This window comes from Bactrocera neohumeralis, chromosome 6 (genome assembly GCF_024586455.1).
Source record: "Bactrocera neohumeralis isolate Rockhampton chromosome 6, APGP_CSIRO_Bneo_wtdbg2-racon-allhic-juicebox.fasta_v2, whole genome shotgun sequence".
NCBI lineage: Eukaryota > Metazoa > Arthropoda > Insecta > Diptera > Tephritidae > Bactrocera > Bactrocera neohumeralis.
Genome location: NC_065923.1, coordinates 12,271,597 through 12,297,320, shown reverse-complemented (window position 1 = coordinate 12,297,320; position 25,724 = coordinate 12,271,597). Strand labels below are relative to the sequence as shown.

General features: G+C 36.6%; 3 protein-coding genes across 6 annotated transcripts; 2 read left to right on the top strand and 1 right to left on the bottom strand.

Moving 5' to 3' along the window:
- Window positions 1-584: 584 nt before the first annotated feature.
- LOC126761538 (sulfide:quinone oxidoreductase, mitochondrial) lies at window positions 585-6,530 on the top strand. Its single transcript, XM_050477833.1, has 7 exons — window positions 585-870; window positions 4,657-4,762; window positions 4,834-5,058; window positions 5,139-5,339; window positions 5,403-5,612; window positions 5,674-6,247; window positions 6,324-6,530. The coding sequence occupies exons 1-6, from the start codon at window positions 755-757 to the stop codon at window positions 6,172-6,174; spliced, it is 1,359 nt and encodes a 452-aa protein (XP_050333790.1). The 5' UTR covers window positions 585-754; the 3' UTR covers window positions 6,175-6,247; window positions 6,324-6,530.
- Window positions 1,910-25,427, bottom strand: LOC126761529 (F-box/WD repeat-containing protein 7). 4 transcript variants are annotated; one of them, XM_050477819.1, is made up of 8 exons: window positions 25,248-25,424; window positions 20,751-22,085; window positions 18,523-20,661; window positions 18,249-18,430; window positions 17,959-18,184; window positions 17,618-17,828; window positions 17,364-17,535; window positions 14,200-17,287 (listed from the first exon to the last, which is right to left on the bottom strand). In XM_050477819.1, the coding sequence occupies exons 2-8, from the start codon at window positions 22,044-22,046 to the stop codon at window positions 17,176-17,178; spliced, it is 4,338 nt and encodes a 1,445-aa protein (XP_050333776.1). In that variant the 5' UTR covers window positions 22,047-22,085; window positions 25,248-25,424; the 3' UTR covers window positions 14,200-17,175. The 4 variants fall into 4 exon arrangements, with proteins under 4 accessions (XP_050333779.1, XP_050333776.1, XP_050333777.1 ...); XM_050477820.1 differs by lacking the exon at window positions 25,248-25,424 and adding an exon at window positions 24,488-24,550; XM_050477821.1 differs by lacking the exon at window positions 25,248-25,424 and adding an exon at window positions 24,058-24,137.
- LOC126761531 (kinesin-like protein KIF23) lies at window positions 9,780-12,984 on the top strand. Its single transcript, XM_050477825.1, has 5 exons — window positions 9,780-9,926; window positions 9,982-10,731; window positions 10,796-11,342; window positions 11,447-12,334; window positions 12,400-12,984. The coding sequence occupies exons 1-5, from the start codon at window positions 9,916-9,918 to the stop codon at window positions 12,901-12,903; spliced, it is 2,700 nt and encodes an 899-aa protein (XP_050333782.1). The 5' UTR covers window positions 9,780-9,915; the 3' UTR covers window positions 12,904-12,984.
- Window positions 25,428-25,724: the final 297 nt, after the last annotated feature.

Here is a 25,724-nt window from a genome sequence, read left to right as displayed (position 1 = left end):
TTACATTTGCAAGAACATTTGCAAGTCAAATTTCATACCAATTTCCTTCCATAACTCGAAGTCTCTCTATCTCGAAGCTTTTTTGTGGATTATTGTGATTCGAGTTAGAAAAGTTCAACTGTACTTTAATGATTAGAAAAGTTAAAACTTGAACAATTATTTATTATTAATAAGTGCCTCAATAAAAATAGGTTTTGAAACAATTGAAGAAACGAAAAGCTAGTAATTATGAAGACGCCTGTTACCCTCCTTTTGAGAGTTTATTTCCATCACTTTTATGAACACTTTAGAAATATGATTTTTTTTGCAGTTTTCCCCAAACGGAAATAGCACCTATGTACATATCAACACAAGATACCGTCTATCATATTCTTCTTAACATAGCAGTAAATTTTGAGTTATGACCTTTTAAAAATTAATTTACCAAAAAGTCAAAGAGGCACGTCGGAAAGCTTTTAAAAGTTAATGAGCGAAACACAACGAAAATCGAACGCAAAATGAATAATATAGTGAACTTTAAAAACATAGAAAACTTGTGAAAGAAACATTCAAGGCTGATGCATGTACGGATGTTTGTGAAATGCTATGAATACAGTTTTTGGTCGGACAGAGCGTTGGTGAATAGTAAAGCGTGTGACATCGTCGGTGAAGGAAGGAACAAGTGCTGTGTCGTGCAATCAAAATAACAATACAAAAACAAAAATAATAAATATTATTAAAAACAGTAACTAAATACATATATAAATATATAAATATGCTGAAAGTAATATCAGCCAGTAAATTGCCAATCGCGGCTGGGTGTTATGTGAACAGTGGGGGCATTGCCGCTCGCACTTTTGCAACCGGTCAAGCGCTGAGAGATCGACATGAGTAAGTAAATACATACATATGTATGGAGATGTAAAGCTAAACCACATGTAAAGTTCACTTACTTGTTGGAAGAATAATACATAATTTTGCCCATTAGTAGTGATTATTTGGGAATGGTTATAGCCAAAATCTGTGAAGCTGTTCAATGTAATTTCTAGGCATAATTAAAATCACATTAAATTCAAATATATTATTTTTTAAATATACGAAAAACTCTTTTAAAATAAATAAATTTAAAGTCCATAGGAAATTGAACACGGGCTAACGGTTGCGTCATATAATAAATATTTTAAAAGCAAATTCAACTAAAGGCTTAGCGTACGCACCAGAGACAACCCCGCGCTCTTCTGATAACCAGCATGTAAATAATACCGGGTTTTCCAATAAGAGTGATATAATTTATTTTCAAAAATTAAAAAAGTATTGATTGTTAAGGAAATTCGATTTTTTTTATTTAATGTGAATTACAATCGATACAATAAAATACTGAATATAACATCAACATATCACGTTCAAATGGCTTCCACGACTCATTTGCGGGAACGAACCCGATGAACCCAATTTTCGAGTAGTTTATATACTAAATCAAGTCGTGTGTCATGAATAGCACTTCCATATGTACTTTTAAGGCTTGAAGAGAGTCTGGTTTATTGCTAAAAATCACGAATTAATACAAACACAGTGACTTCAAATAACCCCACTAAAAGTAGTCTAATGGTGTTAAATCACAACTTCGTGGAGGCCATTCAATCTCTTGAATTACACAAAAATTCGTTTGTTGTTCGTGCTGTGTGGTAGGTAGCCTCGTTTTGTCGGAATCAGATGTTGTCAAGATCGACTTCTTCCAATCGCGGCCATAGAAAGTTTATTATCATCGATCTATGTATACCGCTCTCCATTGACAGTAACGATGTCACCAGCTTCATTTCGAGAGCAGTGCAGACCGATGATTCCACCAGACCAAAAACCATACCAAACTGTCAATTTAGGTGAATCTAATGGTTGTTCATGAATAATTTGTGGATTTTCTTCGCACCAGAATCGACAGTTTTGTTTATTTACCGCAGCACTCCCTTTTCTTAAAAATATCGTTTTCGTTATCAAGTTGTTCCAAGACAAAATCAGCAAATTCACTATGTTTACGGTGTTCCAATGGTTTCAATTCTTGAGTAAGAACAATTTTATACGGATGGAAGCCCAAATACTTTCTCGAAATCCCCCAGATTGCGGTTTGAGACAATCTCAATTCTTGAGAATGCCTTAAAATCCACAAATTGTGGCCATAAGCAACACTGGCCTGAAAGGCAGTAACATTTTCATTACTTCGAGCGGTTCTTTGTCTTGTTGGCACTTGTATAGGTGGACGATTATTACGAAAATAAAATAGCAAAGCGCACGTTGCAATTGGAGAACGATTATTTTTATAATAAAATTTAATAATTTGTAAACATTGGCCTTTCGTATATATTTTCATGAAGTTGTAAACATTACTGAATGCAATGATAAAAAAATACAGAATAAAATTACAAAAAAAAAACGAAATGACAATTAGAAATCATATCATTCTATTGCAAAACCCAGTACTTTAAGTCGTGCAGATTACTATAGACTGCAAATTATCAATTTTATGGCTAAAATATATACATCTACATAGATATAACATATGCTTGTTATATTTATTCTCTATATTTAATTTAGTGCCGGCTAACACATTTACGACTGCTCAATATTCCGATAACGTACACATATAGAAATATAAACACATATGTTAATTAATATGAAGTCGAAAGAAGTGCTACCCAGCAGGGACAACTAGAATTAAAGATATCCAATACTACTTCTCACTAGAATGCTAGTTTCCACAACTTTGGTGGTTCAAAATATTGTATAAGTGAACTGCATCTTCGATACAGTGAGTGTAGTGTTATGCTATATTAGGAAGTTAACATACTACGTGGAACAATTCGCTAAATACAAAAGCTGAAGATTCAAAACCATGAATGTTAAATTTAAAATTACTAACAAACCAAAATTTTAAAGGTTTAGACTCTCTCTTTAGATGTCCCTCCTTCTTAAAATACTCATTCCAAGCTTGGTCTCCACTAATATTCTTCTTATTTCTTTTTAAACGTTAACAAAATAGTGGATTTATTGTAAAATTTTGACAGCATGGAAATCAAAAGAAAAACAAAATTTCGCACAGGTTTTTCCTCACAAATCAGTTGTGAAGTTTTCTCAGAATAGAGCTCTGAATGTCTGTTTTTGCGCGTGGATACCAACTGCATACAAGTTTATTATTACTCAATAGTTATTTCGAAAATCTCAAATTTCGTTAGTTTCGATAAACAGTTACAGTTAAATTACTTCATACTAACACTGAATCAATATACAACAACAACAAACTTAGGGGTGATTTCCTCCCAGGCCTGAGTTCTCAGTGTGACCCGGTGCTCTGTCACAATTTTTTGCAGATTTTTTTCTCCAACAATTGATGGATTAGGTTACTCGCATCCAATATCTATCCTCCCCTAGCTAGTTTTCTCTCTACGGCTCTGACTTAACAAACTCTTACAAATATAATGCAATAAGATCTCTTTACCAAGACTAGATAATTAATAAATCTCCAAAATATATGGAAATTATCATTAGTGAAAATTTGCAATAGATCAGGTAAAAAAATATTATTTCATACATCATTCAAGTGCATATAGTAAACTTTGTATACGAAAATTGCAAATCAGATAAGGCAGGTAAATAATTATAGTAAAAAAATTGAGAAATACATGTGTATTAGAAACTAAATACTGCAAAACAGATTTGGCAAGAAAATCAGTTACTGCCGACAATTATCTTTCTATAGATATACTTCAATTTATATGATACTAATAATGATGGATTAAAGGTATCTAGCCAATACTTCAAAGATAACACTTACGACTTAGAATAGATTTAATAATACAAGGTGGGTTCCAAAGTAAACAGGACTTTTTGAATCTAGCGCCCGCTGGTGGTGCCATCTATATGACGACTGGTGCGTTAGAATCTGCTATCTTTATCGATTGTTCAGAATTCCATGACGTTTCATCGATTGGAAGTGAAGTTATTGCGGTTTAAGTGTCAGTATGTTTGTTTATCGGTGCGAAAATGAGCTTCGAACAAAAAGCCAACATTAAATTTTGTTTTTTAAAATTGATAAAACTTTTACCGAAACATTTCAATTGATGAAACAAGTTTATGGCGATGATCCCGTAGCAGAGTGCACGAGTGGTTTCAACGTTTTCAAAGTGCTCGTGAGGAAATTCCATCGAAACTGTGCGTGAATTCATCAAAAGTCAGCCGAAATCATCAGTGAAATTCAGGGAAATGGAATTGAACATCTCCAAAAAATCGATTTATCGCATTTTCACCGAAAATTTGTGCGATTTGTTCCGCACAAATTGACTGACGACCAAAAATTGCTCAGAATCCAACATTCGAAGGACATCTTGTAATCGATTATTTGACCAAAAATCACATTTTAACCATTAACCCCTCCCCGTATTCATCTGATAAGGCACCGTGCGACTTCTTTCTTTTCGGAAAAATGCATTTGCCTATGAAAGGAAAGCGTTATGCAGACGTGGAGGCCATTTAAAAGGCTTGCACCGGCATACTGGCGGCCATACCGGCCAACGAGCTAAAACACTCGTTTTGTATCGGTTTTTTTTTTTTTTTTTTTTTGAAGTCCTGCTTACTTTGGAACGCACCTTGTATTACTAAATATATATTTTTTTAATATCTCCGCAGCTGTCAGGTATTGATCGTCGGTGGTGGTTCCGGTGGTTGTGCCCTAGCAGCGAAGTTATCTTCGAAATTGGGAAAGAACAAAGTGACCGTTGTGGAGCCAGCTGAGGTACGTACTCCGCCATTTGCAGTCAAATACACTGTGTTCCATATTTTATTTCATAAAAATCTTTTGTACAGCGTCACTACTACCAACCGATGTTTACACTGATTGGAGGTGGCATGAAACGATTGGAGCAATCGTATAAGCCGATGGCGGAGGTGTTACCGAAAAACGTCAACTGGATCAAGTCGGCAGCTGTGGAATTTGATCCGAAAAATAATACGGTGAAAACGGCAAATGGCACGAATGTCAAATATGATATGCTACTAGTGGCCACGGGTCTGCAGTTAAACTATGACAAGGTAAGTAGCGTGGAATATAGTATATCTGCCTTGATTTCCAGGAATATTTTTAACAGCTGATCCTACTCTATACTCAATAGATACCCGGCTTAGTTCAAGCGCTCTCAATAATAAACGGCAAAGTGTGTTCAAATTACTCACCCAAATATGTGGATCGCACCTATGAGTGCTTGCTAAACATACAGGGTGGCAACGCTATTTTCACATTTCCCGCTTCACCTGTTAAATGTCCAGGGGCACCGCAGAAGATTGTCTACATTGCCGAGCACCACTTCCGCAAGGTAAATACACAGAAAGAAAAGAAAGCGTAAATCTTAACTTTTGTTTAATTTAAATATTCACAGTTGAATAAGCGCAACAAAATAACGGTTACATATAATACAGCGTTGCCAGTGATTTTCGGCGTGAAACACTATGCCGACGCACTGTGGAAAGTTGTGGAGAAGCGTGATATCAAAGTCAATTTGAAACGAAACTTAATTGAGGTGCGTCCACTGGAAGATGTCGCCGTGTTCCAAGACCTCGATAAACCGGAGCAGATTTTTGAGGAGAAAGTATGCATAAATATACACAAATATACCCAAAATTAATTAAAATATTTCTAATATTCTATAGTATGATCTGCTGCATGTCACGCCGCCGATGAGCGCACCAACTGCATTGGCGCAATGCAAGGAATTGGTGAATGAGGCAGGTTTTGTGGATGTGGACAAATCGACGCTGCAACATCTGCGTTATAAAAATGTTTTTGCGATCGGTGACTGCTCGGCATCGCCCAACTCAAAGACTGCCGCTTCAGCAGCCGCCCAATCGCCGGTCGTGTATCACAATATGATTGCCGCCTTGAAGGGCAAAGAATTGAAGCACATCTATGATGGCTACGCTTCGTGTCCGCTCGTTACCGGCTATAGCAGCTGTATTCTGGCTGAATTCGATTACGATCTGAAGCCATTGGAGACATTCCCGTTCGCACAGAATAAAGAACGCTACACAATGTTCTTCTTAAAGAAGGCCTTAATGCCCACACTCTACTGGAAAGTCATGCTGAATGGCTACTGGAACGGTCCAGCGCTGATGCGTAATGCTCTGTCTGTATTTAAATTCGGCAAAAAGTGAATGTGAAGTTACAGGATAAATATATATATAATGGCTTATAAATGTATTTGTGAGGAGATAACTGCAATCAATGGTAAGCGCGCTTTCGAAACACTAAAAATATAAAGTAAAATAATTTCGAAATAAAAATATGCTTGTTTATATTTCAGCAACGGAAAAAGTCAGCGCTGCAGTTTAAACAAGTTAAAGCGGTCCAAGTAACTGTAGCAGTCTCTGGAAGTAGCAAAGTGAGGGAACTCTACAAGTCTCGATATTTCCCGAAATTTTATTGTAAGGAGACGATTGCGCTCGCTTTTTAGTATATTTTCATAATTTCTTTAAATAAAATTGCCAAAACCTTCTTCTTACATTACAAAGCCAACGCATTTATAATTATTCCTACTGAGTTCTACCGAAATACTGAAGTGAATGTTTAGTCTAAACAAGAAAAAATATTAACTTCGGCTGCACAGAAGCTATAATACCCTTCACAAGTGCATTTCTTAAAGCATAAATTTGTATAAAAATATCTTTATCTTGACTTTAGTCGATTAGTTTGTATGACAGGTACAGTGAGTCGATATCGACAAATTTTGCACCGACTGTATTTGAATGTGACAGAATAAATTAACACAAATTGTATGTGCATGTGAAAATATTGACGCAGTAGCATTCCAAGGACCTAAAATTGGTATTAAAATTCAATTGATTCCAGGAATTTTTTTAACGCACGAATAGTAGGCCACTGATCTGTCAATATTATGCACATATTTATTTCTAGTAGAAATGCAGTGTTCGAATTCTTGACAAGTGCGATAACCGCACGGAGCTCCAACGTTTTATAGACAGTTTTAAGCTACATTAGGGTGATCTTTTTTTAACGGAATAAGAAATAACTATCTATCAACATTATGAAAAAAATCAGCGTTGAAAATAATGCATTAAAAAATAAATTAATTTAAAAAGTTGTTTATTTACAAAAAAAATTAATATAAAAATATTTTTTTTAATTATAATACGGAATTAAAACAATTTTAATACCAAATATCGAACAAAAATCTATATTTAATGATAATCTCAAATACCGGATAGCATAAAAAAAAAAAATAAGTTATATACAAATTTAAAGCTAAAAATTACATAAAATACTTTTTTTTAGAAATTTATTCTTTCGCATTTATCTACTCTGAGCTCTATCATTTTAGCTGTATTTTGAAAGAGAAAGCTTATTTTTAATAAATTTCAACATAGTTTAGTTTTATTTTGGTCTTATTTGTATTTAATTACTTTTAATTTTACTTTTTCAGTTAGAAATATTTTTTTTTCATTAATATTAAAATCTTATTTGAAAAAAGTTATCTTTTAAAAATTGAAAGTTTTAAAATTTAAGTTTTTAAAAATTAATTTAAAAGTTTTTAAATTTTTGAAAATATTTCTTTTTAAGTTAAAATTTTATTTTGAATTAAAATTGAAAACTATAATTTTTATCTCAAAATCGGAATTAAAAATTTAAAAATTGAGATTGAAAAATTTACTTGTATTTTAAACCCAAAATTGGAGCTAAAAATTGAAAATCTTTTATTTAATCCAAAAATTTTAATTTTAAAAATTCATAATAAAGACTATATTTTCAAATTTGCACATAAATATGTATATTAACATTAATATCCCGAATTTAAACCAAAATTGTCAAAATAGAAAAAAAAATATTGTTTATTTAATTCCACAAATATTGCTTTCTTTTTTAGCACGAATTTCCCACACAAGCCTGTCACCCTTATGAAGTGTACATATTTATGTACATTAACATATGCATATACTACTCGTATAAACATATGTATTTCCACCTTTGAAATATGCATGTGTGCTAGTGCTTCCAGAATTATTTTACAATTATAATTCAGCTAACGGCACACTTGCGATTCGCAAAATGTGTGTTTGACTCCATGCCCATCTATTTAATCCATAAAAATATATGTATGTACATATCTCTAGATGCCGATTTATATAGCTTTATATACACATATCGTCAACATAGAAAAAACTCTCAAAGAATATAAAATACAGAAGTATGGTACTCACAGGTACTGTGTAAATATGTTTATATCAACTGTATTCACGCACGTACAAATTTGTGTACAGATTTTAAACCAAAATACAACAGGCCATGCATACAAATGCAAGATTCCAATTTTGCTAATATCGACTTCGAACTAACTGACAATTATATTCCTCTTATTTTTTATTTGATTTCCTATTTATTACAATTCTGCTCTTGTGGATCAAAAGAGAAAATCAAAATATAAAGTGCCAAACCTTAATTAATTTGGGCGTTATTTAGACAGACCGGAAGCTAGTTTTGAATTCGTAAAAGTAAAAATATAACAGCAATCAATAATATTCGACTTGACCGAAATTTGAAAAAATAAAAATATTAATTTTAAAAGTAATGGCTGTCTGTGTTGATCGAAGCTTCTTGCGGTGACCATCACGAATTAACAAAATGGCGGCCTCAGAAATTTTTTGCCAGATTTTGAAGTTTAACACGAACGTTTCAGAGCCTACATGTCAGTCATTTAATTTAATGCTTTTCTTCCAAAGAAAAAGAATGCGAATGAAATTCGGCAGCTGAATACCGACACGTTGCCAGTTTATTTGATGTAGGACGCACTACAGTTGGAGAAATAGTTGAATTTTTGTTGTATACAATAACTTAGCGTAGAAATTGATACTATCCTCCAGACTCAGAAGAAATAAAGATTATTGAAGAAGATTTAACTCAACTTGGCTTGCCGCATTGTGCCCCATTGTGGTTCAGTCGAAAAAGGAAGATGCTGTTAACGTGTTTTGTTGGTTTTTTATTTAAAGTCATATGTTTGGTATTACATTTAGTTTTCTTTCACTTTAGATTAACTTAACACTGAAAATAAAACCTCAAAGTTTGCAAATAAGTTTTTCCATTAGAACTACGAACTTTTGTGACAAGCTATTGTGCTCACGAATCGCTCCAATAATCTCTTCTTTCAAGCGCTTTGAGTCCTCTGCAGCAGTTTTTAAAATATCCGTCTCCTGCTGCATTATCTTTACCACTTCAGCGTTGTAATTCCCATCATTTACGGATGGCGAAGTGTCAAGTGGCGACGGAGATAGCGGCGGCACTGGTACCGAAGATGGTAAAGGTGATGGCTGAGATGATGGCGATGGATGCGAGGATGCTTGCTTTGGTAATGGAGATGATAGCAGTTTTTCTGTATAAAAATGTAAAATCGTAAATACATGAATGTATTTCGATATTTTGCAGAATTTAGCTTACAAACTTGGACCTAATTAAATGCGGAGCTGATCGGGATTAATGCTGCCGTTTGTCATGGCTATAACTTATATTTTTTTAACAAACGGGCTTTAATTTCAATTTACTTCTCTTTTTAGAAAAAAAATGTTTGCGAGTACTTAAACACAACTTCCGACAATTCATGCTGCGGAATTTCACACGAGCCCCATCTGCAGGTGATATATACAGTTTTATTCACAATTATCGAACTAAGTGTTTGTGAATTGTTTGGATAAGCAACTCTGTTTCAGCTGAAATAGCGCGTCATTCGAATGACAGCTCATGTTCAAAATAACTGAAAGGCACAAGGACTCGAGAATTTTCAGTTTTTGTTTAATGGAATAAAAAATACATAATTCGTTTAAATGTGTTTTGCAAGAACTATTCTAAGCTATAAAAAGAACATATAAGAATTATCATACAAAAACATAATGAAGACAATGTAAGTAGACTCATAACTGTGCTAATGTGAAGTAATACGTAGTTTTGCTTTACAGCGCACGCACGCCATTGCGTCCACCAAAAACGCCACGTTGTCAAACCCATCATAATGATCGTAAATCTGATCATGATCCCAATAAGCCTCGTGATCCTGTGCATGTTTACTGTCGCGTGCGACCATTGCAATCCGATGCAGATTTGTCCAGTGTGCGAGTAAAAAACTCAACCACCGTGATCTTAACACCACCAGATCAAGCCTTGCAACATAAACAGGGAGCACATCGTGAAATGCAGTATATTTTCAAGCACGTCTTTGAACCACACGTTTCCCAAGGCGATGTATTTAATGCTGTAGCACAACCGTTGGTTGAGAATCTAATACGGGGTCGAAATAGTCTATTATTTACCTATGGTGTCACTGGGAGCGGTAAAACGTACACAATGACAGGAGATTCTCGTCATCGCGGTGTTATGCCACGTTGTTTAGATGCACTCTTCAAAACAATATCAGACTATCAAGCAAAGAAATATATTTTCAAACCTGACAAACTAAACGGATTTGAAATATTGTCTGAAGCAGACGCTCTACTTGAACGACAAGCAGAAATGAATAGACGTTTTGCAGCGGGAGAGCGCAACGCATTAAGGCGTAAAGATTCTGATCCTGAAATCGCTTCACAAGCCTCTTGTGAGGCAGCACCCTTACATGGGCTTGAAGAAGATAATATGTTTGCAGTTTTTGTGACATATATTGAGATTTACAATAATAGTGTCTACGATCTGCTCGAAGAAGATGCACCTCAGAAGTAAGCTACTGCTCTATTTTATTTAATCTAATTTATATGTTTGTGCATTTTCTTTTGTTTTTAGAACTTTGCAAAGCAAAATTATTCGGTCAGATGCCAAAAACAACATGTTTGTACACGGTGTAACTGAAATAGAAATAAAATCAGTTGAGGAAGCTATTGAAGCTTTCCAATTCGGTCAGAAACGTAAACGTATGGGTCACACAGTGCTAAATGCCGAATCTAGTCGTAGTCATTCTGTATTTAACATACGTTTGGTACAAGCGCCGACGGATTGTCAAGGAGAGCATGTTGTGCAAGATAAACGCACCATTGTAGTAAGTCAGCTATCACTGGTAGACTTGGCGGGTAGCGAACGTTCATCACGTACAAAAAATACGGGAATGCGTTTGCGCGAAGCATCAAGTATAAACAATTCATTAATGACTCTGCGAACGTGTCTGGAATATCTACGCGAAAATCAACAAGCGCCACTAAATAGTGCACCCAAGAAGATTCCATACCGCGACTCAAAACTCACACATATGTTCAAAAACTACTTCGACGGCGAGGGACAAGTGTCGATGATTGTGTGTATCAATCCGCGAGCTGAGGATTATGACGAAAACACGGTAAGCAATAAAAGTGTTTTATATACATATTTTGAAATTCAATGTATTTGAAAGTTTTGTGTTATTGGTATTTTTTAACACTTATTAATCTTTCGTACATTCAGCAAGTAATGAAATTTGCCGAGATGACACAAGAGGTACAGATTGCTCGCGCCACACCCATGAAACCAGATCTTGGTTTAACTCCCGGACGTCGAAAGGCGAACAAGCTGTTCAAGATAGCGGTGAACAATCTCAATGACTTGGGGCATACCGAAGCCAACAAACTGGATGTGGATATTGGTTTGGTGTACTCATTGGGACCCGGTTTTCCTGATTACAAAATCGATAGTCCGGAAGCGCAAACTGCCATACAAGAGTTGATGCAGTATTTAATGCAACGCATAGAAAAACGAAAAATATTGTGCGCCGATCTAGAGACTCGTTGTGATAATTTTAGAGCGCACCTGATGCAAATGGAGCGAGAGAATTTACAGTTACGTACGGAATTGGCATCACTAAAAACGGTTTACAAACAAGAACGCGATCGTATGATAGCCATGGAGAATAAATTACGTGTGCACGAGAGCTCAATTGATGAACTTAACAACAAATTGGGCAATCGTGAAAGACAGATCGATGAACTTACCAGAAAATTAAGAGATCAACAAAATCTGATCAATCAAAAAGAGCAAGAAAAAGAGAAACAAAAGAAGAAATTCACTTCCAAACTAGCGGTGGAGGTGGATAAAAAAGATCGCGAACTGGAGATAAGATTACGCGAACAGCGCGACAAAATGCGTGAAAAGATGCGCGTGCGTGATGAAAAATTACGCCTCGTGTCCAATATTATACAATCGGAGGATATACCCAGTTTGGTGCGTCGGAATAGCAATGATGATATTTTGGACAATAAATTGGCGATTTCAGAGCCGCCGTCAGCCACGCGTGGCGAATCGACACAAGTGCATAGCGCGCGCACCGAAATATATGCCACGCCACGCCATGTTAGAGTAAGTTTGCACATAACACGATTATTAGTATATATTGAAATTATCAACTGTTTATTTATCGACAGGGCATGGCTGCAGCTAACAACAGACATCGTCGCTCACGTTCTGCTGGCGAAAAGTGGATCGAACATCGTGCACCCAATCCTGTGCCACTCGGTACTATTCTCCAACCATATCTGAAGAATCGTAAATCTGTAACGAAGCTAACCGACGCCAAAGAGTTGACGAATCACAAGAATACCAAGTACTGTCTGGTTTCGCAAGAGGCAGACACAGACGGTGATGTTGAAACCAAGCTCTACAAAGGCAATGTTATACCGACCTGTGGCGGTGGCGCACAAGTAGTGTTCGATGATGTGGAATGTTTGAAGCAGAAGTCACCGGTGCCATCGCCAAACCGCAAACGTCCAAGTAATGGTGGCGGTGCAACTCTTAGTGGTTTGGGTGTTGCAACCTCGTCGGCAATGTCGGCGGCGGCGTTCAGTGGCGGCACAAATGCTGCGCAAGAGTTGATGTCGCGGTGTAGTGTTGGCATCGAAGGTCATAATAATAAACGCACCAAAGTGTAGAGAGATTATGCAACCGTCCTTTGATAACTACGATAATAATGATAATGATGACGATATACCATCACTTTGTATTAAAATTTATTTTTTAATTATTATTTTTAACAGTTACCACAGTGAATAGTTTAATCCCCAACCTCATATATTTGCAGAGATATTATTTAGTTTCAATATATTGTGGTATTAATGATTCTAATCGTTGTTTACATAATTAATCTAAAACAGAAACTGGCTGAACGGTATTTTCTTGTAATTCTTTTTTGTTATTGCATTTACTTTTAAACTTCGTATTAAATCACGGTATTATACATATTATTTGTAACTAAATATATACTCGTAACACCAATGTATTTGCAAGCTTTTAAAACTGCAAACAACGAAGTATTTTGAAATAAAAAATAAAAATGGATTTAAAACAATATAAAGTACTGTTATTGGTGGTTTTGAATACCAAAAAGGGGTTTCTTTATACCTCACTCTATCTGATCAAATTTAACACGGAATAGAGCATTTTTATGAAAATATTGTTGTAACGGTTACCTAGTCGCCGCTAGGATGGTGAGGATTAGGTATTAATGATGGATTAGGTAGGTTTTCATCGAGGTCATCCAACGGTAGGCCCAAGAAACGTGAAATTTCGACGCAGTGGGACCAAAGGGAGAAAGGTGTCAGATGAGTGTGGTTTGTGGGGCATGCAGAAAGGTAATCAGTGTCATGTGGAGATTCATTGCACACAGCACATACATATGTACATATTAGATGTATCGGGGTTTATTCTGGATAAGTAGGAGTATCCAGAACGAAGCTGCGCAAGCGTCACTCTCGTTTCTCGCGGCAACTCGAGCTCTTCGTCTGCAATGGGTGGTGGTTTGACTCCAAGAACGCCATTCACTGAAAGGGAGTCGGTGAGATGTTGATGGCTCCACAGTGAGTGACGGTCACTGCTTATCGGAAGTTAGTTGCGTCCGAAGTCTGGTCGGGGTATTGTTTGATGCCGTCGACGTAGTTAAGAAATGATCTTTTGATGCTTCTAGAAGGCGGTTCCGCTCCAAGCAGGTCACTGCGGGGTTGATTTGTGCCAAAACACCACAGCAGGCGCTGCTTGGACAGGCGTTCATTATGCTCTTTTAACTGGGAGCATACGTGCCTCACTATGTAGGTGTTCGATGGGAGACACTGACAGGTTTGGAGCATCCTCGTCTGCGTTTCTCTGCATCCAGGTGACCATATTGGTGCGACAATGCGCAATTAAAGCAAGTTTTCCAACCCTTGTGTAATAAATAAAAATGCACGTTCCTATATTTTGTTTACATTTACTGTATTTTATTAATCAATTTATGAATTTATTGCGATTATAGATATATGTATGTAATTGTTTTGCATTCAATTATAGTATATATGCAATTAATTTGTTTTTTAGAGTTTTAGTACATTAATTATTGGATGCTTTTACACTAATAGCTGTTACGCTTGCGCGCGCGCACAAATCAAGCAAACAACAAGCAAGCGTCTGTGGTGTACCCAACGAGTGGCGTCGTGATGAAACGATGAAATAATGAATTGATGATGAATGAATGTGTTTCGTCACTATATATATATATATATAACTACATATATTTATTTGTATTTGTATGTGTGTATATATTTACGCTTTATATACTGATTATGTGTGATCGTGGTGAGAAGCCAACACGTTTTTGTTTTGTTTTTTTTTTAATTCGCTTGGCTTGTTGCTGCTGCTGTTGTTTTCATGCGACGGCAAAATTTTGACCTGAACTTTAATGTATTATACTTGTATGTTTTTCATTCTTTTCGCATCGCTTTTTGTTTTCTTATCCTTTTTGTTATACTTAAACTGATACAGTAATGTTATTAAAATATAGATTAGTTACTAATAAATCAGTCTATAATTAAAATTTAATATTCAATTTGTTTGCTTCTCTTTTATGCTTCACTTAATATATTCTATACGCACACACGCACACACACAGACACATAAACATGAATCGGCTTCCAGCGAACGAGCTTGCACATGTTACACCACGTGACTTATGTATAAACGAATATAAAATAAAACAATAATTTCATTAAAAACCCAAACTCAGGGGTTTTTTCATATGCTTATCAAAACGATTTGTTTTCAAAGGCTTAATAGTCATTTATAGTATATGTACTACATACCCTAGCTATCATGCATTGTGAGGCGTTGCCTATGCATGTGTGCGTTGCTACACAAATTCACAAATCTTATACATACATTCAAACTTTAGCTTGTGTGTACGGTTGTATCTTCTTCGATTTTTCGTTTACTAGCTGCGATAGGTTTGTATTTTTTGTTCAATTTGTTTAGCTTTTAGTTTTTTTCTCTATATAAATATGCATTCGGATTCTCTTTGCAGAAAATTTATGTGAAAATTCTTATGCATGGCAATATTCGTGGCAAATATAATTATTTTAAAATGTAACAAGCCATATTTCAAATTAATCAACTGAAGATTCGGACAGCGTTGCCTTAAAAATGTGTTGTTTGTTTCTTAAACGGACTATAACAATTGCGCGTTTGCTCTGAATGCTTTGAACGAAGCTAACAAATCGTGAAAATACAAATTATTATAATAATAATAATTTCAAAAAAATACTACCTAACAACTGTATGTGAATGTTTGGTTTGATAACACAATTTAAACAAAACTATTAACGTGATGACTCTTTAAACTTGAGTTGTTTAAAAAAAAAGTAAAACAGAAATTTACTAATTTTTTTGTAACAAATTACGCACCACCAAATGCACAACGAAAAACTGTGCCGAATGGTGGTTTCTGTGGAAGAACATAATTTTCGTTTGAAAATCTCTAAATAAAATCGTTTACAATTACTTCAACGCGCATGAGTATGCTTGAAATACTTGCTGTTCGCAAATTGCTAGAGGATTTAAGCTTTGCCAACAACATAAAAAGATTTAACAGTACAATAGTAGGGGAAAAAAAAAAATAAAAAAAACGTGAGGGGATAATGCACAATATCTGCATATAGAAATATATATGTATGCAGCTAAGTGTTGAAGCATGAAATATGTAAATTTTACAACAACTTCAATTGACATTATTTTATAAGTAAGTAGGTAGGTATGTTTATAAACGCAAACCAAATCGCTACGCATACTCGTACATGATAAGATTATAAAGCTCTCATTATTAATATGATCTATATTGTTACGATTTTCCACTGTTTTATCAGACGAATTCGTTTAAAATGTGTTAAGTTCAAACTCTATAACTTAAATTAAGTGAAATATGTAAACATTAAAAATACAAATTAGTTGTACTACTAACACAAAAAATATGTGTATAAATGTTTTGAATTTCCTCTTGTTGTTGTATGTGCGAATATGTAAAACGAATTACCAAAATTAAATTTTCTGAACTCTACACGGTTTTGCTCTCTTTTTTTACACGCGATTGTAACGGTACAACTTTTTTCTCACTTTTTTTCTTTACACACCATTATAACGGTACATCTTTTTTTCTCATTTTTTACATGCGGTTATAACGGTACATCTTTTTGCTTTCTTGTTTTCTTTACACGCCATAATAACGGTATATTATTTTGCTCTCTTTTTTTCCTTTACACTTTTAACGGTACATTGCCATATTTCTTGGAGCTAGACACAATTTTATCGATATACCCAACTGGAGGATTTAGGCATGGAATTTTATGAATTTTCATTTCTGCATGATAAATGAATTTTAAGCAAATTCATGAAGAGTTTTCAACTAAATTCAAGTTAAGTAATTTAAACAAGTTCTGCTTAATATTGAGAGCCAGCTTTGTATGCACGTCCTCCAATTGGGCACCGCCTATTTCAATTATTACCAATTATCATATGCGAATTGCAGCAGTTAATTTCACTGTTAGTTCAGATAGCATTTGGAATACATATATCTATGCACCCAATAACGTCATGTTTTTGTTTGCCGGCATTTTCTTAACATGACATCAGGGTAAACCATTATTTTCGTACTAAACTTAGGGAGGTAAAATTCCAGCAGAAATTTGTGTGGCGCGCGTGTACATGACATTAGAAAAATTGCATCGCTTTGGACAATTTCAACGAAATCCGTATACATACAAACATGTGACTCGTTTGTCGAGTCTTATGTGAGGTGTTTGCTTTTTTTTTGCTGACAAATGCTGCCACTATGAATTTCTGCTCCTTAGGTGTAATATGTTTAATTAGATGTAGTATTTATTTGCAGCAACCGGTTGTCACATTTTCTATGAACATTTTACACAAGCTCCTTCTACATCAAAGTCCAAAACCATGAGTTTGGTTTCTTCCGTACCATTACGCGAACCGACTGCGCATATTAATTTCGTATCGTTCGCTCTAAACAAAACAATCGAGACCCAATACCGTTAGGAATAATTTGATATTGAAAAACTCTTCTGTGTTCATTACATACCTTATGCGCCAGACAACGCCACCCGAGCCGCCCGAATCCAGTGCGACCAAGTTACGTATGAATTCACCAGTTTTCACATCCCACAGCTTCACGGTGCCATCATCAGAGCTCGTTACCACAAAACGTGAATTGAATTGCAAGCACGTTACAGCCGATTGATGTTTATTGGGACCTAAATGTATAAAATTTATATGTTAGTAATATTAGATTACATGAATGAAACCACTTTCGGAGTGAAAATGTTTTGCACTCACCTGACAAAGTTTGCAAGCATTGTCCTGTTGTGATATCCCAAACTTTCACCGTGGAATCCGCATTACCAGACACCAAAATATTCTGTCGCAATTCCATGCCAGATGTCAGACTTTGATGACCCATGAGTATATGCTTCAAATTACCAGTCTCAACGTCCCAAACTCGTATAGAGGTATCTAACGAACCGGATACCACGTGTATTCCATCGAACTATAAATAGTGTAAGAATAAAAATTTCAATAAACATTTTCGATAACAAACGATAAATTTATGATAATCGATATTATAACGTAAATAATATATCACTTTCCCTTTAAAAACATTAGTAAACATATTTTACCTGCAAGGAATAAACACGATTTGAGTGCCCAGAAAGGGTGTGTAGACATTCCTGCCGTTCGGGATGCCAAATCTTTACCATGTAATCGTAAGCTCCCGACACTATCAATTTGCCATCATATTGCACACAACGCACCGCCGCCAAATGACCCATCAAAACATGCAAACATATACCTTGCACAATATCCCAAACACGTAAAGTCGCATCGCGTGAACCACTGACGACTCTACAACAAAAAATTTAAACATCGTGATGCGCATTCAGCAATTATTAAATTAGTTTATACTTACTTATTGCCGTGTAAATGCATACATCGCACGGTGGATGTATGCCCCTGCAATGTGTGTAAACATTGACCGGAATCCATGTCCCAGACTTTCAGCGTGCGATCGGTACTACCTGAGATTATTATATTACCCGCCATCTGTGAGGACCAGACGCCACCAGTGTGACCGACCAGCGTGCGTAAACACTATAAATAAAACACCACAATTAATATGTGTAAATGTCAACGATAATATTAAAGATATGGATTATATAGCTTTAATGCAGCACCCAACTTACCCTGCCAGTCACAGCCGACCAAACCTTCAATGTATTGTCATCTGAGCCCGACACTATGCGGTTGCCGGAAAATTGGAGGCAAGTGATAACATGATCGTCATGCCCTTTCAGTACCTTCGGTTCGCGTATTGGTCGCGAACGCCAATTCATTTCGATTATATGCTGGCGCATATATGCCGCTTTCCATGGTGAGGCAATTGGTGGCATATTGCCCGCACGTCCGCGCTTCGGTCGATCCGTACGCGGCTCCGTGAGTATTTGCGCTTTGCGACATTTCTCCTTCCACAACAAATTATCGTCGCATAAAAAGCGCCAACTGCGACAAGTTTGCGCAGCACGCAACAAATCTTTTGGATCCAAATAAGTAAGCACTTGCAATGCTAACTCACGCGGCAGCAGTGAAATAAAGTCGCGTTGGAATTGTGGTTCAATCACTTTCATCATGTGACGAACTTGTGTTGGCTCGCAATACTCAATCAGACGATCGATGGCCATAAGTCGCTCAACATGTGTCCAACGTTGAAATTGTGTCAGCCAATGTTGTAATTCGGGAGGTGGATTCTCACGTGTAGGTATTATGGAACGCGGAGTTCGACGACCCACAGGCGAGTTATTGATGGCTGACAGCGGTACCAATTGCGTTGAAGTTGTGGAGGGTTTAGCTACTAAAGCACTACAGTGGCGTGGCGTTAACGCAAAATCATAAGCTATACGCTTTCTTCCATTAACATCGTCAATGCTGGCAGTATTACCGCTGCTGGATATTACTGCATTGGCGTTGGCATCCGGCAAACGGCTATCGTATTTGCGCTTACGCTGTTGAGCGTTAATGTGCGCACAGGTGGATGCATTTTCGGCAGTGTTGTTCGCGCCGCCATTGCCACCCACCTCCTCTGATATCGAAACCATTTGTATATAATTTGACAGATCACCATCTTTGGCTGTGCAATTCGCGCTGACATCGGCACCAGCGCCGGTCGAAGAAATGTCAGCTCCATCAACGTCCGTCTCGTTTAAGCTGGTATTGCTACCGCCGTGACTGCTATTGCTTGCGCTGCTACTACTACTATGATTGCAAGTACATATTTCCTCATCGGAAGTGTTCTCGTCACAATCGGCCCACGAAGCTTCCTCATTATAATCAGACATAACTGCTTGAGCTGCAGCTTGGGCCAATGCTTTGAAAGCTTCAAGAGACATATCGTCAGGAGGATTGGTCAGCTGAGCTGCAAATTCGGCGCGTCGACGAAATCTTGCAGTAGTTGGAAGGGCATTGACATTTCCCGAATCCAGTGAGCCAACAGAACGTCTAAGGTAACGTTCATTCGTTTGAGCGCTAGCGTGTACCTGACGTAAATTCTTCATGGACGGAGCATAATGACAGCGAGCAGACGAAGTTGAAGGTTGAGCGTCATCGAAAACAGGAATGACTTCGGCGCCTGTGGAAGCTGCAGCGAGTGCAGCATTATCTGCAGCTACGGCTACAACGGCATGCATAGAACTTGTGCGACTACAGCCTCCTACATCGGACTTATCAACCAATATATAGGGTATTAGTTGTTGTTGTTGTTGCTGCTGCTGCTGCTGCTGTGGTTGCTGCGGCTGCTGTGGCTGTTGCGGCTGCTGCTGCTGTTGCACTCGCTGTCCACAATTGATGGTTGTTGATGTACTACTCATAAGACTGTCATTCGAATTAGAGTTTGAGTATATTTCCGCTCCCCCGCCGCCAACTGTGCAAGCCGCGGCGCCGGGCAATGATGAGGATGAAGTCGGTGTGGCAGTAGGTGCCTCTACAATTACTGAAGATGATGCAGACGAAGATAATGAAGATGAAGAAGATGATGCCGTTGAGGAGGACGAAGAAGCAGTTGTAGATGTAGATGCCGACGAAACGGAATTCGTAAACGTATGGGAGGATGATGTTAACGATGTCACACTGTTCTTATTGCCGGTTTGTGTTGATTTTAGCTGTGTTTTGGAATTGTTGGCACCTTTGGTTCTATCTTGAAATGATTGTGTTTGCCGGTGTAAGGGATGACTTAGAGAAGAGCACAAATTAAGTTTGGCAGTAGATTTGGTTAAACGACTGGTGTGAGGGCGACTACTTGTTGGCGTTGACGTTGGATCCTTGTAAGCGCACTAAAAAAAAAGAACGTTAATAATCATATAAGTACATATAACTTAAAAAAAACAATAAATAGTACAACATATAAACAAGTAATAAATACCTTGCTGTCAGATGAAACGGCACGACCAACACCGTTGTGACTGCTATTATTTATATTGCTGCTGCTGCTGGGACAATCATCTCCCAACTCCAACTGTTCCTGTTGGCTTCCTGAGTGTTTTTGCTGATTCTGCATACATGACGATTTTATCAGCCTTAAGTTAAGCATGTTTTTCTTCGCGACTGTGCTATTTTTCAAAATAATACCACCTGTCAACCGCTGTTCTTCCTCGAAATCGGTGCGTTCTATCGCATCAATCGTTTCGATATCGGCAATTTGTGGTCTTGGTAATACTTCAATATTATTTTCGTTGCTTTTTGAACTGGAAGGACGTTCGCGTAGCTTTTCACTAGACGTGTTGCTTATGTTCATTTTTTTCAGTCGAAATGACATGCGATCAGGAAGTATTTCATAGCCATCAAGCCCTAAAAGTGCTGTTATTACGCTAGACTTAGCTTCGCCGGTTGTAGTTCGAGCATTGTTTTCATCCATTTTGCCAAATGGTTCTGCCTCATCTGTTTGCATAAATTCATCGCTCAGACGTTTGGGTTTTCCTGTTTTCTCACCAAACTCTCCTTTTTCACCACCACCGATATTATTTAGCTGAGCATGATGTTGATTTTGTTCCTCCACCACTGGTGTTTCGAGATAAATTGTCGCACCGTGCCCATTCGTCACAATAACGCTGCCCATATCATTGCTCAATTGACTATTGGTACTGTTTGTCGAAAAACGATTGGGCTCATGCTGATTGGAATTATCTTCCAAACAATGCTGATTAATATCATTTTCATTCGCAGGCGCTAAAGATACATCTTCCACTTCCGCTACCTCGCTTCCCGGTACAACACCTTCATCATCGTCATCATCATCATCATCATTTATTACAAAAACTTCTGAGACATCGAAAAATTTCTTGTTGGTGCATGATGTGTCATCTGACACTCCCACCAATTTAATTGTATCTGTAGAAGAACTGTCGTCCACCACAACTTCTCTGTGCCCATCTGAACTGTTTGGCGGTAGAGAGTTGGACGAACTTATTTCAAATGTTTCCAATACACCGGAAGTAGTAGTTTCGTCGTCCAAAACTTCTGCAAAATCATGTCGTGAGTCAACGAATTCACCTTGCAACAGCGACATTGAGGCCGTATTCAAATTGAACGAAGTTGAAGGTTGTTGATTCAGTGATAATGAATCTGATTGTTCCTTTTTATTTTTATCGGCAGCAACAACGGTGGTTGTGGCAATGCCAAATATATTCGAATCAATAGATTTGGGACATTTTTCTTCCATAATACGGTACGACCAGCAGTTGTCTCCAAATATAGTACGCTGTAAGAAATAAATTGTCTTAGTAAGTAATAATACACATACATATAAATAAATTAAGGAGTGTAAGTATTTGTTTAGAAATATAGCAAATCATCAAGAGAAATTTAAATGCGCTTTAGTCTGAATATATTTTTATTAATTAGTTACGACATAGTACATACATTACCATACAAATTTTAATTTTTATAATAAATACATATTAATAACCTCTTGTTACTAGGCTCTAATATGCAAGTGCAGAAATTTGATATTGCATTCACCCACAGCGATTATGTAAACCAAAATTGAAGTAAATAAAATAATAAAAAAAAGACAATCAAAGAACTCTTGTTTGTACGGACGATGATCTTCTCGCACGAAATTCCCACAAGTATTCAGCAAACCATACTCGTACAACATATTGGTTGTTTGTATGGTAAAAACGTGTACTCATACTCGCAGGCGTTGTAGTGTACTCAACTCATCTCGCTGTGGACGGGTAGTGCAAATGCGAATTCAAAAATTCCCATACACACACTACCACAGCAGAAAAGACAGTAAGCTAACACAACAAAGGCAGTTTAAATTACACCAACAACAATGAAAAAACATTTAGTACTACACCATCAATGATGGCATTCAACAACAACAACAACTGATCACAAATAGTACCCATTGTCTCACGTTCAAATGGCGATTCTCATGGGTACATGCACTCATACATATGTCAACTTATGTATTTCTCTATGTAAAAGTACAAAAACAAAAAAGAAAAAGTAAATAAAGCGAAAATCACATAGAAACATACAAACATGTAAACTGCAAAAAAGAATCGGTGGGAAAGACAGTACATGAGTACGCAGCAGCCAGTCAACTAGCCAGCAAACCCAACACACGATCCAACAATTCAAAGTGTCTGCCTGCCTATGAGAGGTTGCCTTTGTAGTAAAAAATAAAAAAGAATACCAATTGCATTACAATCAAAAGGAAATCACAAAAGTGCATTAAAGCAGAGTAAACGAGGCACAACGATCGAGCGTAACCAGAATGAAGACGATACTCAATGGATATGTGTAAATGAGTTAAACAGAACCCTGTCAAAAGGAGGAGCGAATGATCGAGTGATCAACGAAATAAATGAGACGAAAGAACTGCGACTAACTGGTGTCGGTGAATATTTTAAAATGGTGAGGAGCAAAGATTTTTTATAAATGCGAAAACAGTAGAGTATCACACAAACGTGTGTTGATGACGACGAAGAAACGTATTGCTGCGTGCACCTTGCGGCAAACATTTCTGCCGCAACCAAAAAAATATATACTTTCGTATATACTTTGGTGGCGTTCTCCGCACATACACAGACAACGTCATTGAGGTACGCCAGCTGTTGTATTCCAATAGCATTTTACTGTTCATATATGATATTTTGTGAGAAATATGTGTTTTCTTCATTTTTATACTTGTTCACAAAAAACGGTAACATATCTGGAAACACCGCCAATCAAAAGCAAATGTACTAAACAAATAATACATAACGAGACAATTTGAAAAGGTCATAAATATGTTAGCTCACACGTTCTTAAAGCTCATTGCGAACAACATAGCATTGAAATTTTCCTTTTTTTTCTACTTTGTAAAAGGTTTAGGATTTCACTTTTAATAATATTCTAATACGCTACCGTCCTGAATTCAACTTTGAGAAGAATTAATTAGACAACGGATACAATTTAATAATTTATTTAGCAGAACAAAACCACAAGTTCATTTCATCTCATCAAATGAATTTATGTTTATTAACGTCCGTTAAAGTTTTCTCACCACCAACATTATCAATATCTAGCGACATTTGTGTCGGTATGTTTGCATTCTATTAAGAAACAATGTCTATGGTGTTAGCGGCGCTGCACGTTTACCTACCTATAAATTTCTAAGCTATTTATGAGCATCTTGCTGCGTTACTTGGACAATAGAATTCTCGCACACTGATTCTTACCTGAGAGAATGTATGCTTCTAATAAAATGAAGATGAAAAGATGAGCATAGCCCAAAAACTGGCACTACATTATATGATGATTGCGGGGCAGAAGTCAACACAATGACTGTCACAGCTGTGAATGTAATACTAGAGGTGCCTGTGCTTATAACGTCATACCATACTGAAAAATTTCTGAATAGGACGAGCTGCGGATTGCACTTATGTAGAGATTGACACATGTAACGGAATTTTATATTAATTGTACAGCAAAATCACAACTATATGAAGGATATATGTAAAATATGTATTTGCTGGAAAAATTGTATGTAACAATTTTGGATGGTTATATGTAGTATATTACTAATTGTATGAAGAAAGAAACTTCAAATTTCATGCCAAAATTAATTAGAAAAAAAAATATTTAGAAATGTATGTAAAATTGTCCAACCGGTGAGACTGCACGGATAAATATACCACGTCAAAATAAACTATTGAATCATAATTTTCACTACGAGCTTGTGTGAAACTGTTTTCAAAATAAAGATTAACCGAAGTCAACAACAAAGTTAAAATTTAACTAGTCAAAAATTATGCCGCTCCAAATTACTCGGGGGGAAATGCATAAAGACGACAAACGGGTAGCGACGCATCGAGTTCCGGTGCAGCTAACGTTTTTACACGGATAAAAAACAAATCGCATTACACACATATATGAACACAAAAAAATGAGAAAATGCCGACGTAGCAGAGCGAAGCAGAGACGCCATGAGTTTCACTACAGCATATACAGACATATTGCCACTGGTACTCCACCACATACACAAAATCGCACACGCGCTCGCACCGCTGTTAACAAACGTCACGCACCCCAAATCAGGAATTTTTGGTTTTTTCTTCTACTACTTTGGCTCCCCACCTTTTCACTGTTACTCTGCCCCATTCACGATGCACACACCACACACACATACACGTGTACAATGAGGACGATTACACTTGCAAATTAACGAAAAAATTTCACTGCAAATGGCCTCCAACTCGATGCATAACATGAAAATTTCAGAAATTCAGCACATTTTCCCCATTTTACATTGGAGAACATCTTTGACGATGATTGCAACTTCTTTTACGTTTCGTTTTATGCCTTTGTTGCTGTCACAAACCACTTTGAAGAATTTCAATTCTTCAATTATAGAAAAGCTTGCTCTCACCTTTCTGTGCACTTTATACGAATCAAATTATTGGGCCTTCTCTGTACACCGCGATTGCTACGCCCTTAACGTTAATTCAATTATTTTAGTATAACTAAAAGTTTTCTATGCAATTTTCTAATGTCCAAATACTTCTGAGTTCTTTCTTGCAAACTGTCGAATTCTTCAGTGAGTGAGACGTATAAAAATTGCCAGCCATTAAAAAAAGAACTTCGTATTTCTTCGTGTATCCAGTGCAGCCAAGTTTAAATCCCAGTGCTGCCGTACTGTTGGAATTTTTATATCATAAAATATTTTATGACAGTTTTCGATTGCAGAAAATTTGATATAATGTTAAAGGCTTCTTAATAAAATATTTTTTTTTACGCAAATGAGCTGTTAATCTCTTTCTGCTAGATATTTTCCATTCACTTTCTGTATTTTTATTTCTATGCGTTTTGATTTTTGAACTTAGGGCCGTTGCGTCAATGGCTGGTT

Excerpts from the sequence above, each read along its gene's own strand:
- LOC126761529 (XM_050477819.1), bottom strand. The coding sequence starts at position 22,046 with ATGGAAGAAAAATGTCCCAAATCTATTGATTCGAATATATTTGGCATT. Across the intron at positions 20,662-20,750 it reads CCGTTTCATCTGACAGCAAG|TGCGCTTACAAGGATCCAAC; the intron begins GTATTTATTACT and ends CTTTTTTTTTAG. Across the intron at positions 18,185-18,248 it reads ATGCATTTACACGGCAATAA|AGTCGTCAGTGGTTCACGCG; the intron begins GTAAGTATAAAC and ends TTTTTGTTGTAG.
- LOC126761531 (XM_050477825.1), top strand. Across the intron at positions 10,732-10,795 it reads GAAGAAGATGCACCTCAGAA|AACTTTGCAAAGCAAAATTA; the intron begins GTAAGCTACTGC and ends TTTTGTTTTTAG. Across the intron at positions 12,335-12,399 it reads CCACGCCACGCCATGTTAGA|GGCATGGCTGCAGCTAACAA; the intron begins GTAAGTTTGCAC and ends ATTTATCGACAG.
- LOC126761538 (XM_050477833.1), top strand. The coding sequence starts at position 755 with ATGCTGAAAGTAATATCAGCCAGTAAATTGCCAATCGCGGCTGGGTGT. Across the intron at positions 871-4,656 it reads GCGCTGAGAGATCGACATGA|CTGTCAGGTATTGATCGTCG; the intron begins GTAAGTAAATAC and ends ATATCTCCGCAG. Across the intron at positions 5,340-5,402 it reads CCGAGCACCACTTCCGCAAG|TTGAATAAGCGCAACAAAAT; the intron begins GTAAATACACAG and ends AAATATTCACAG.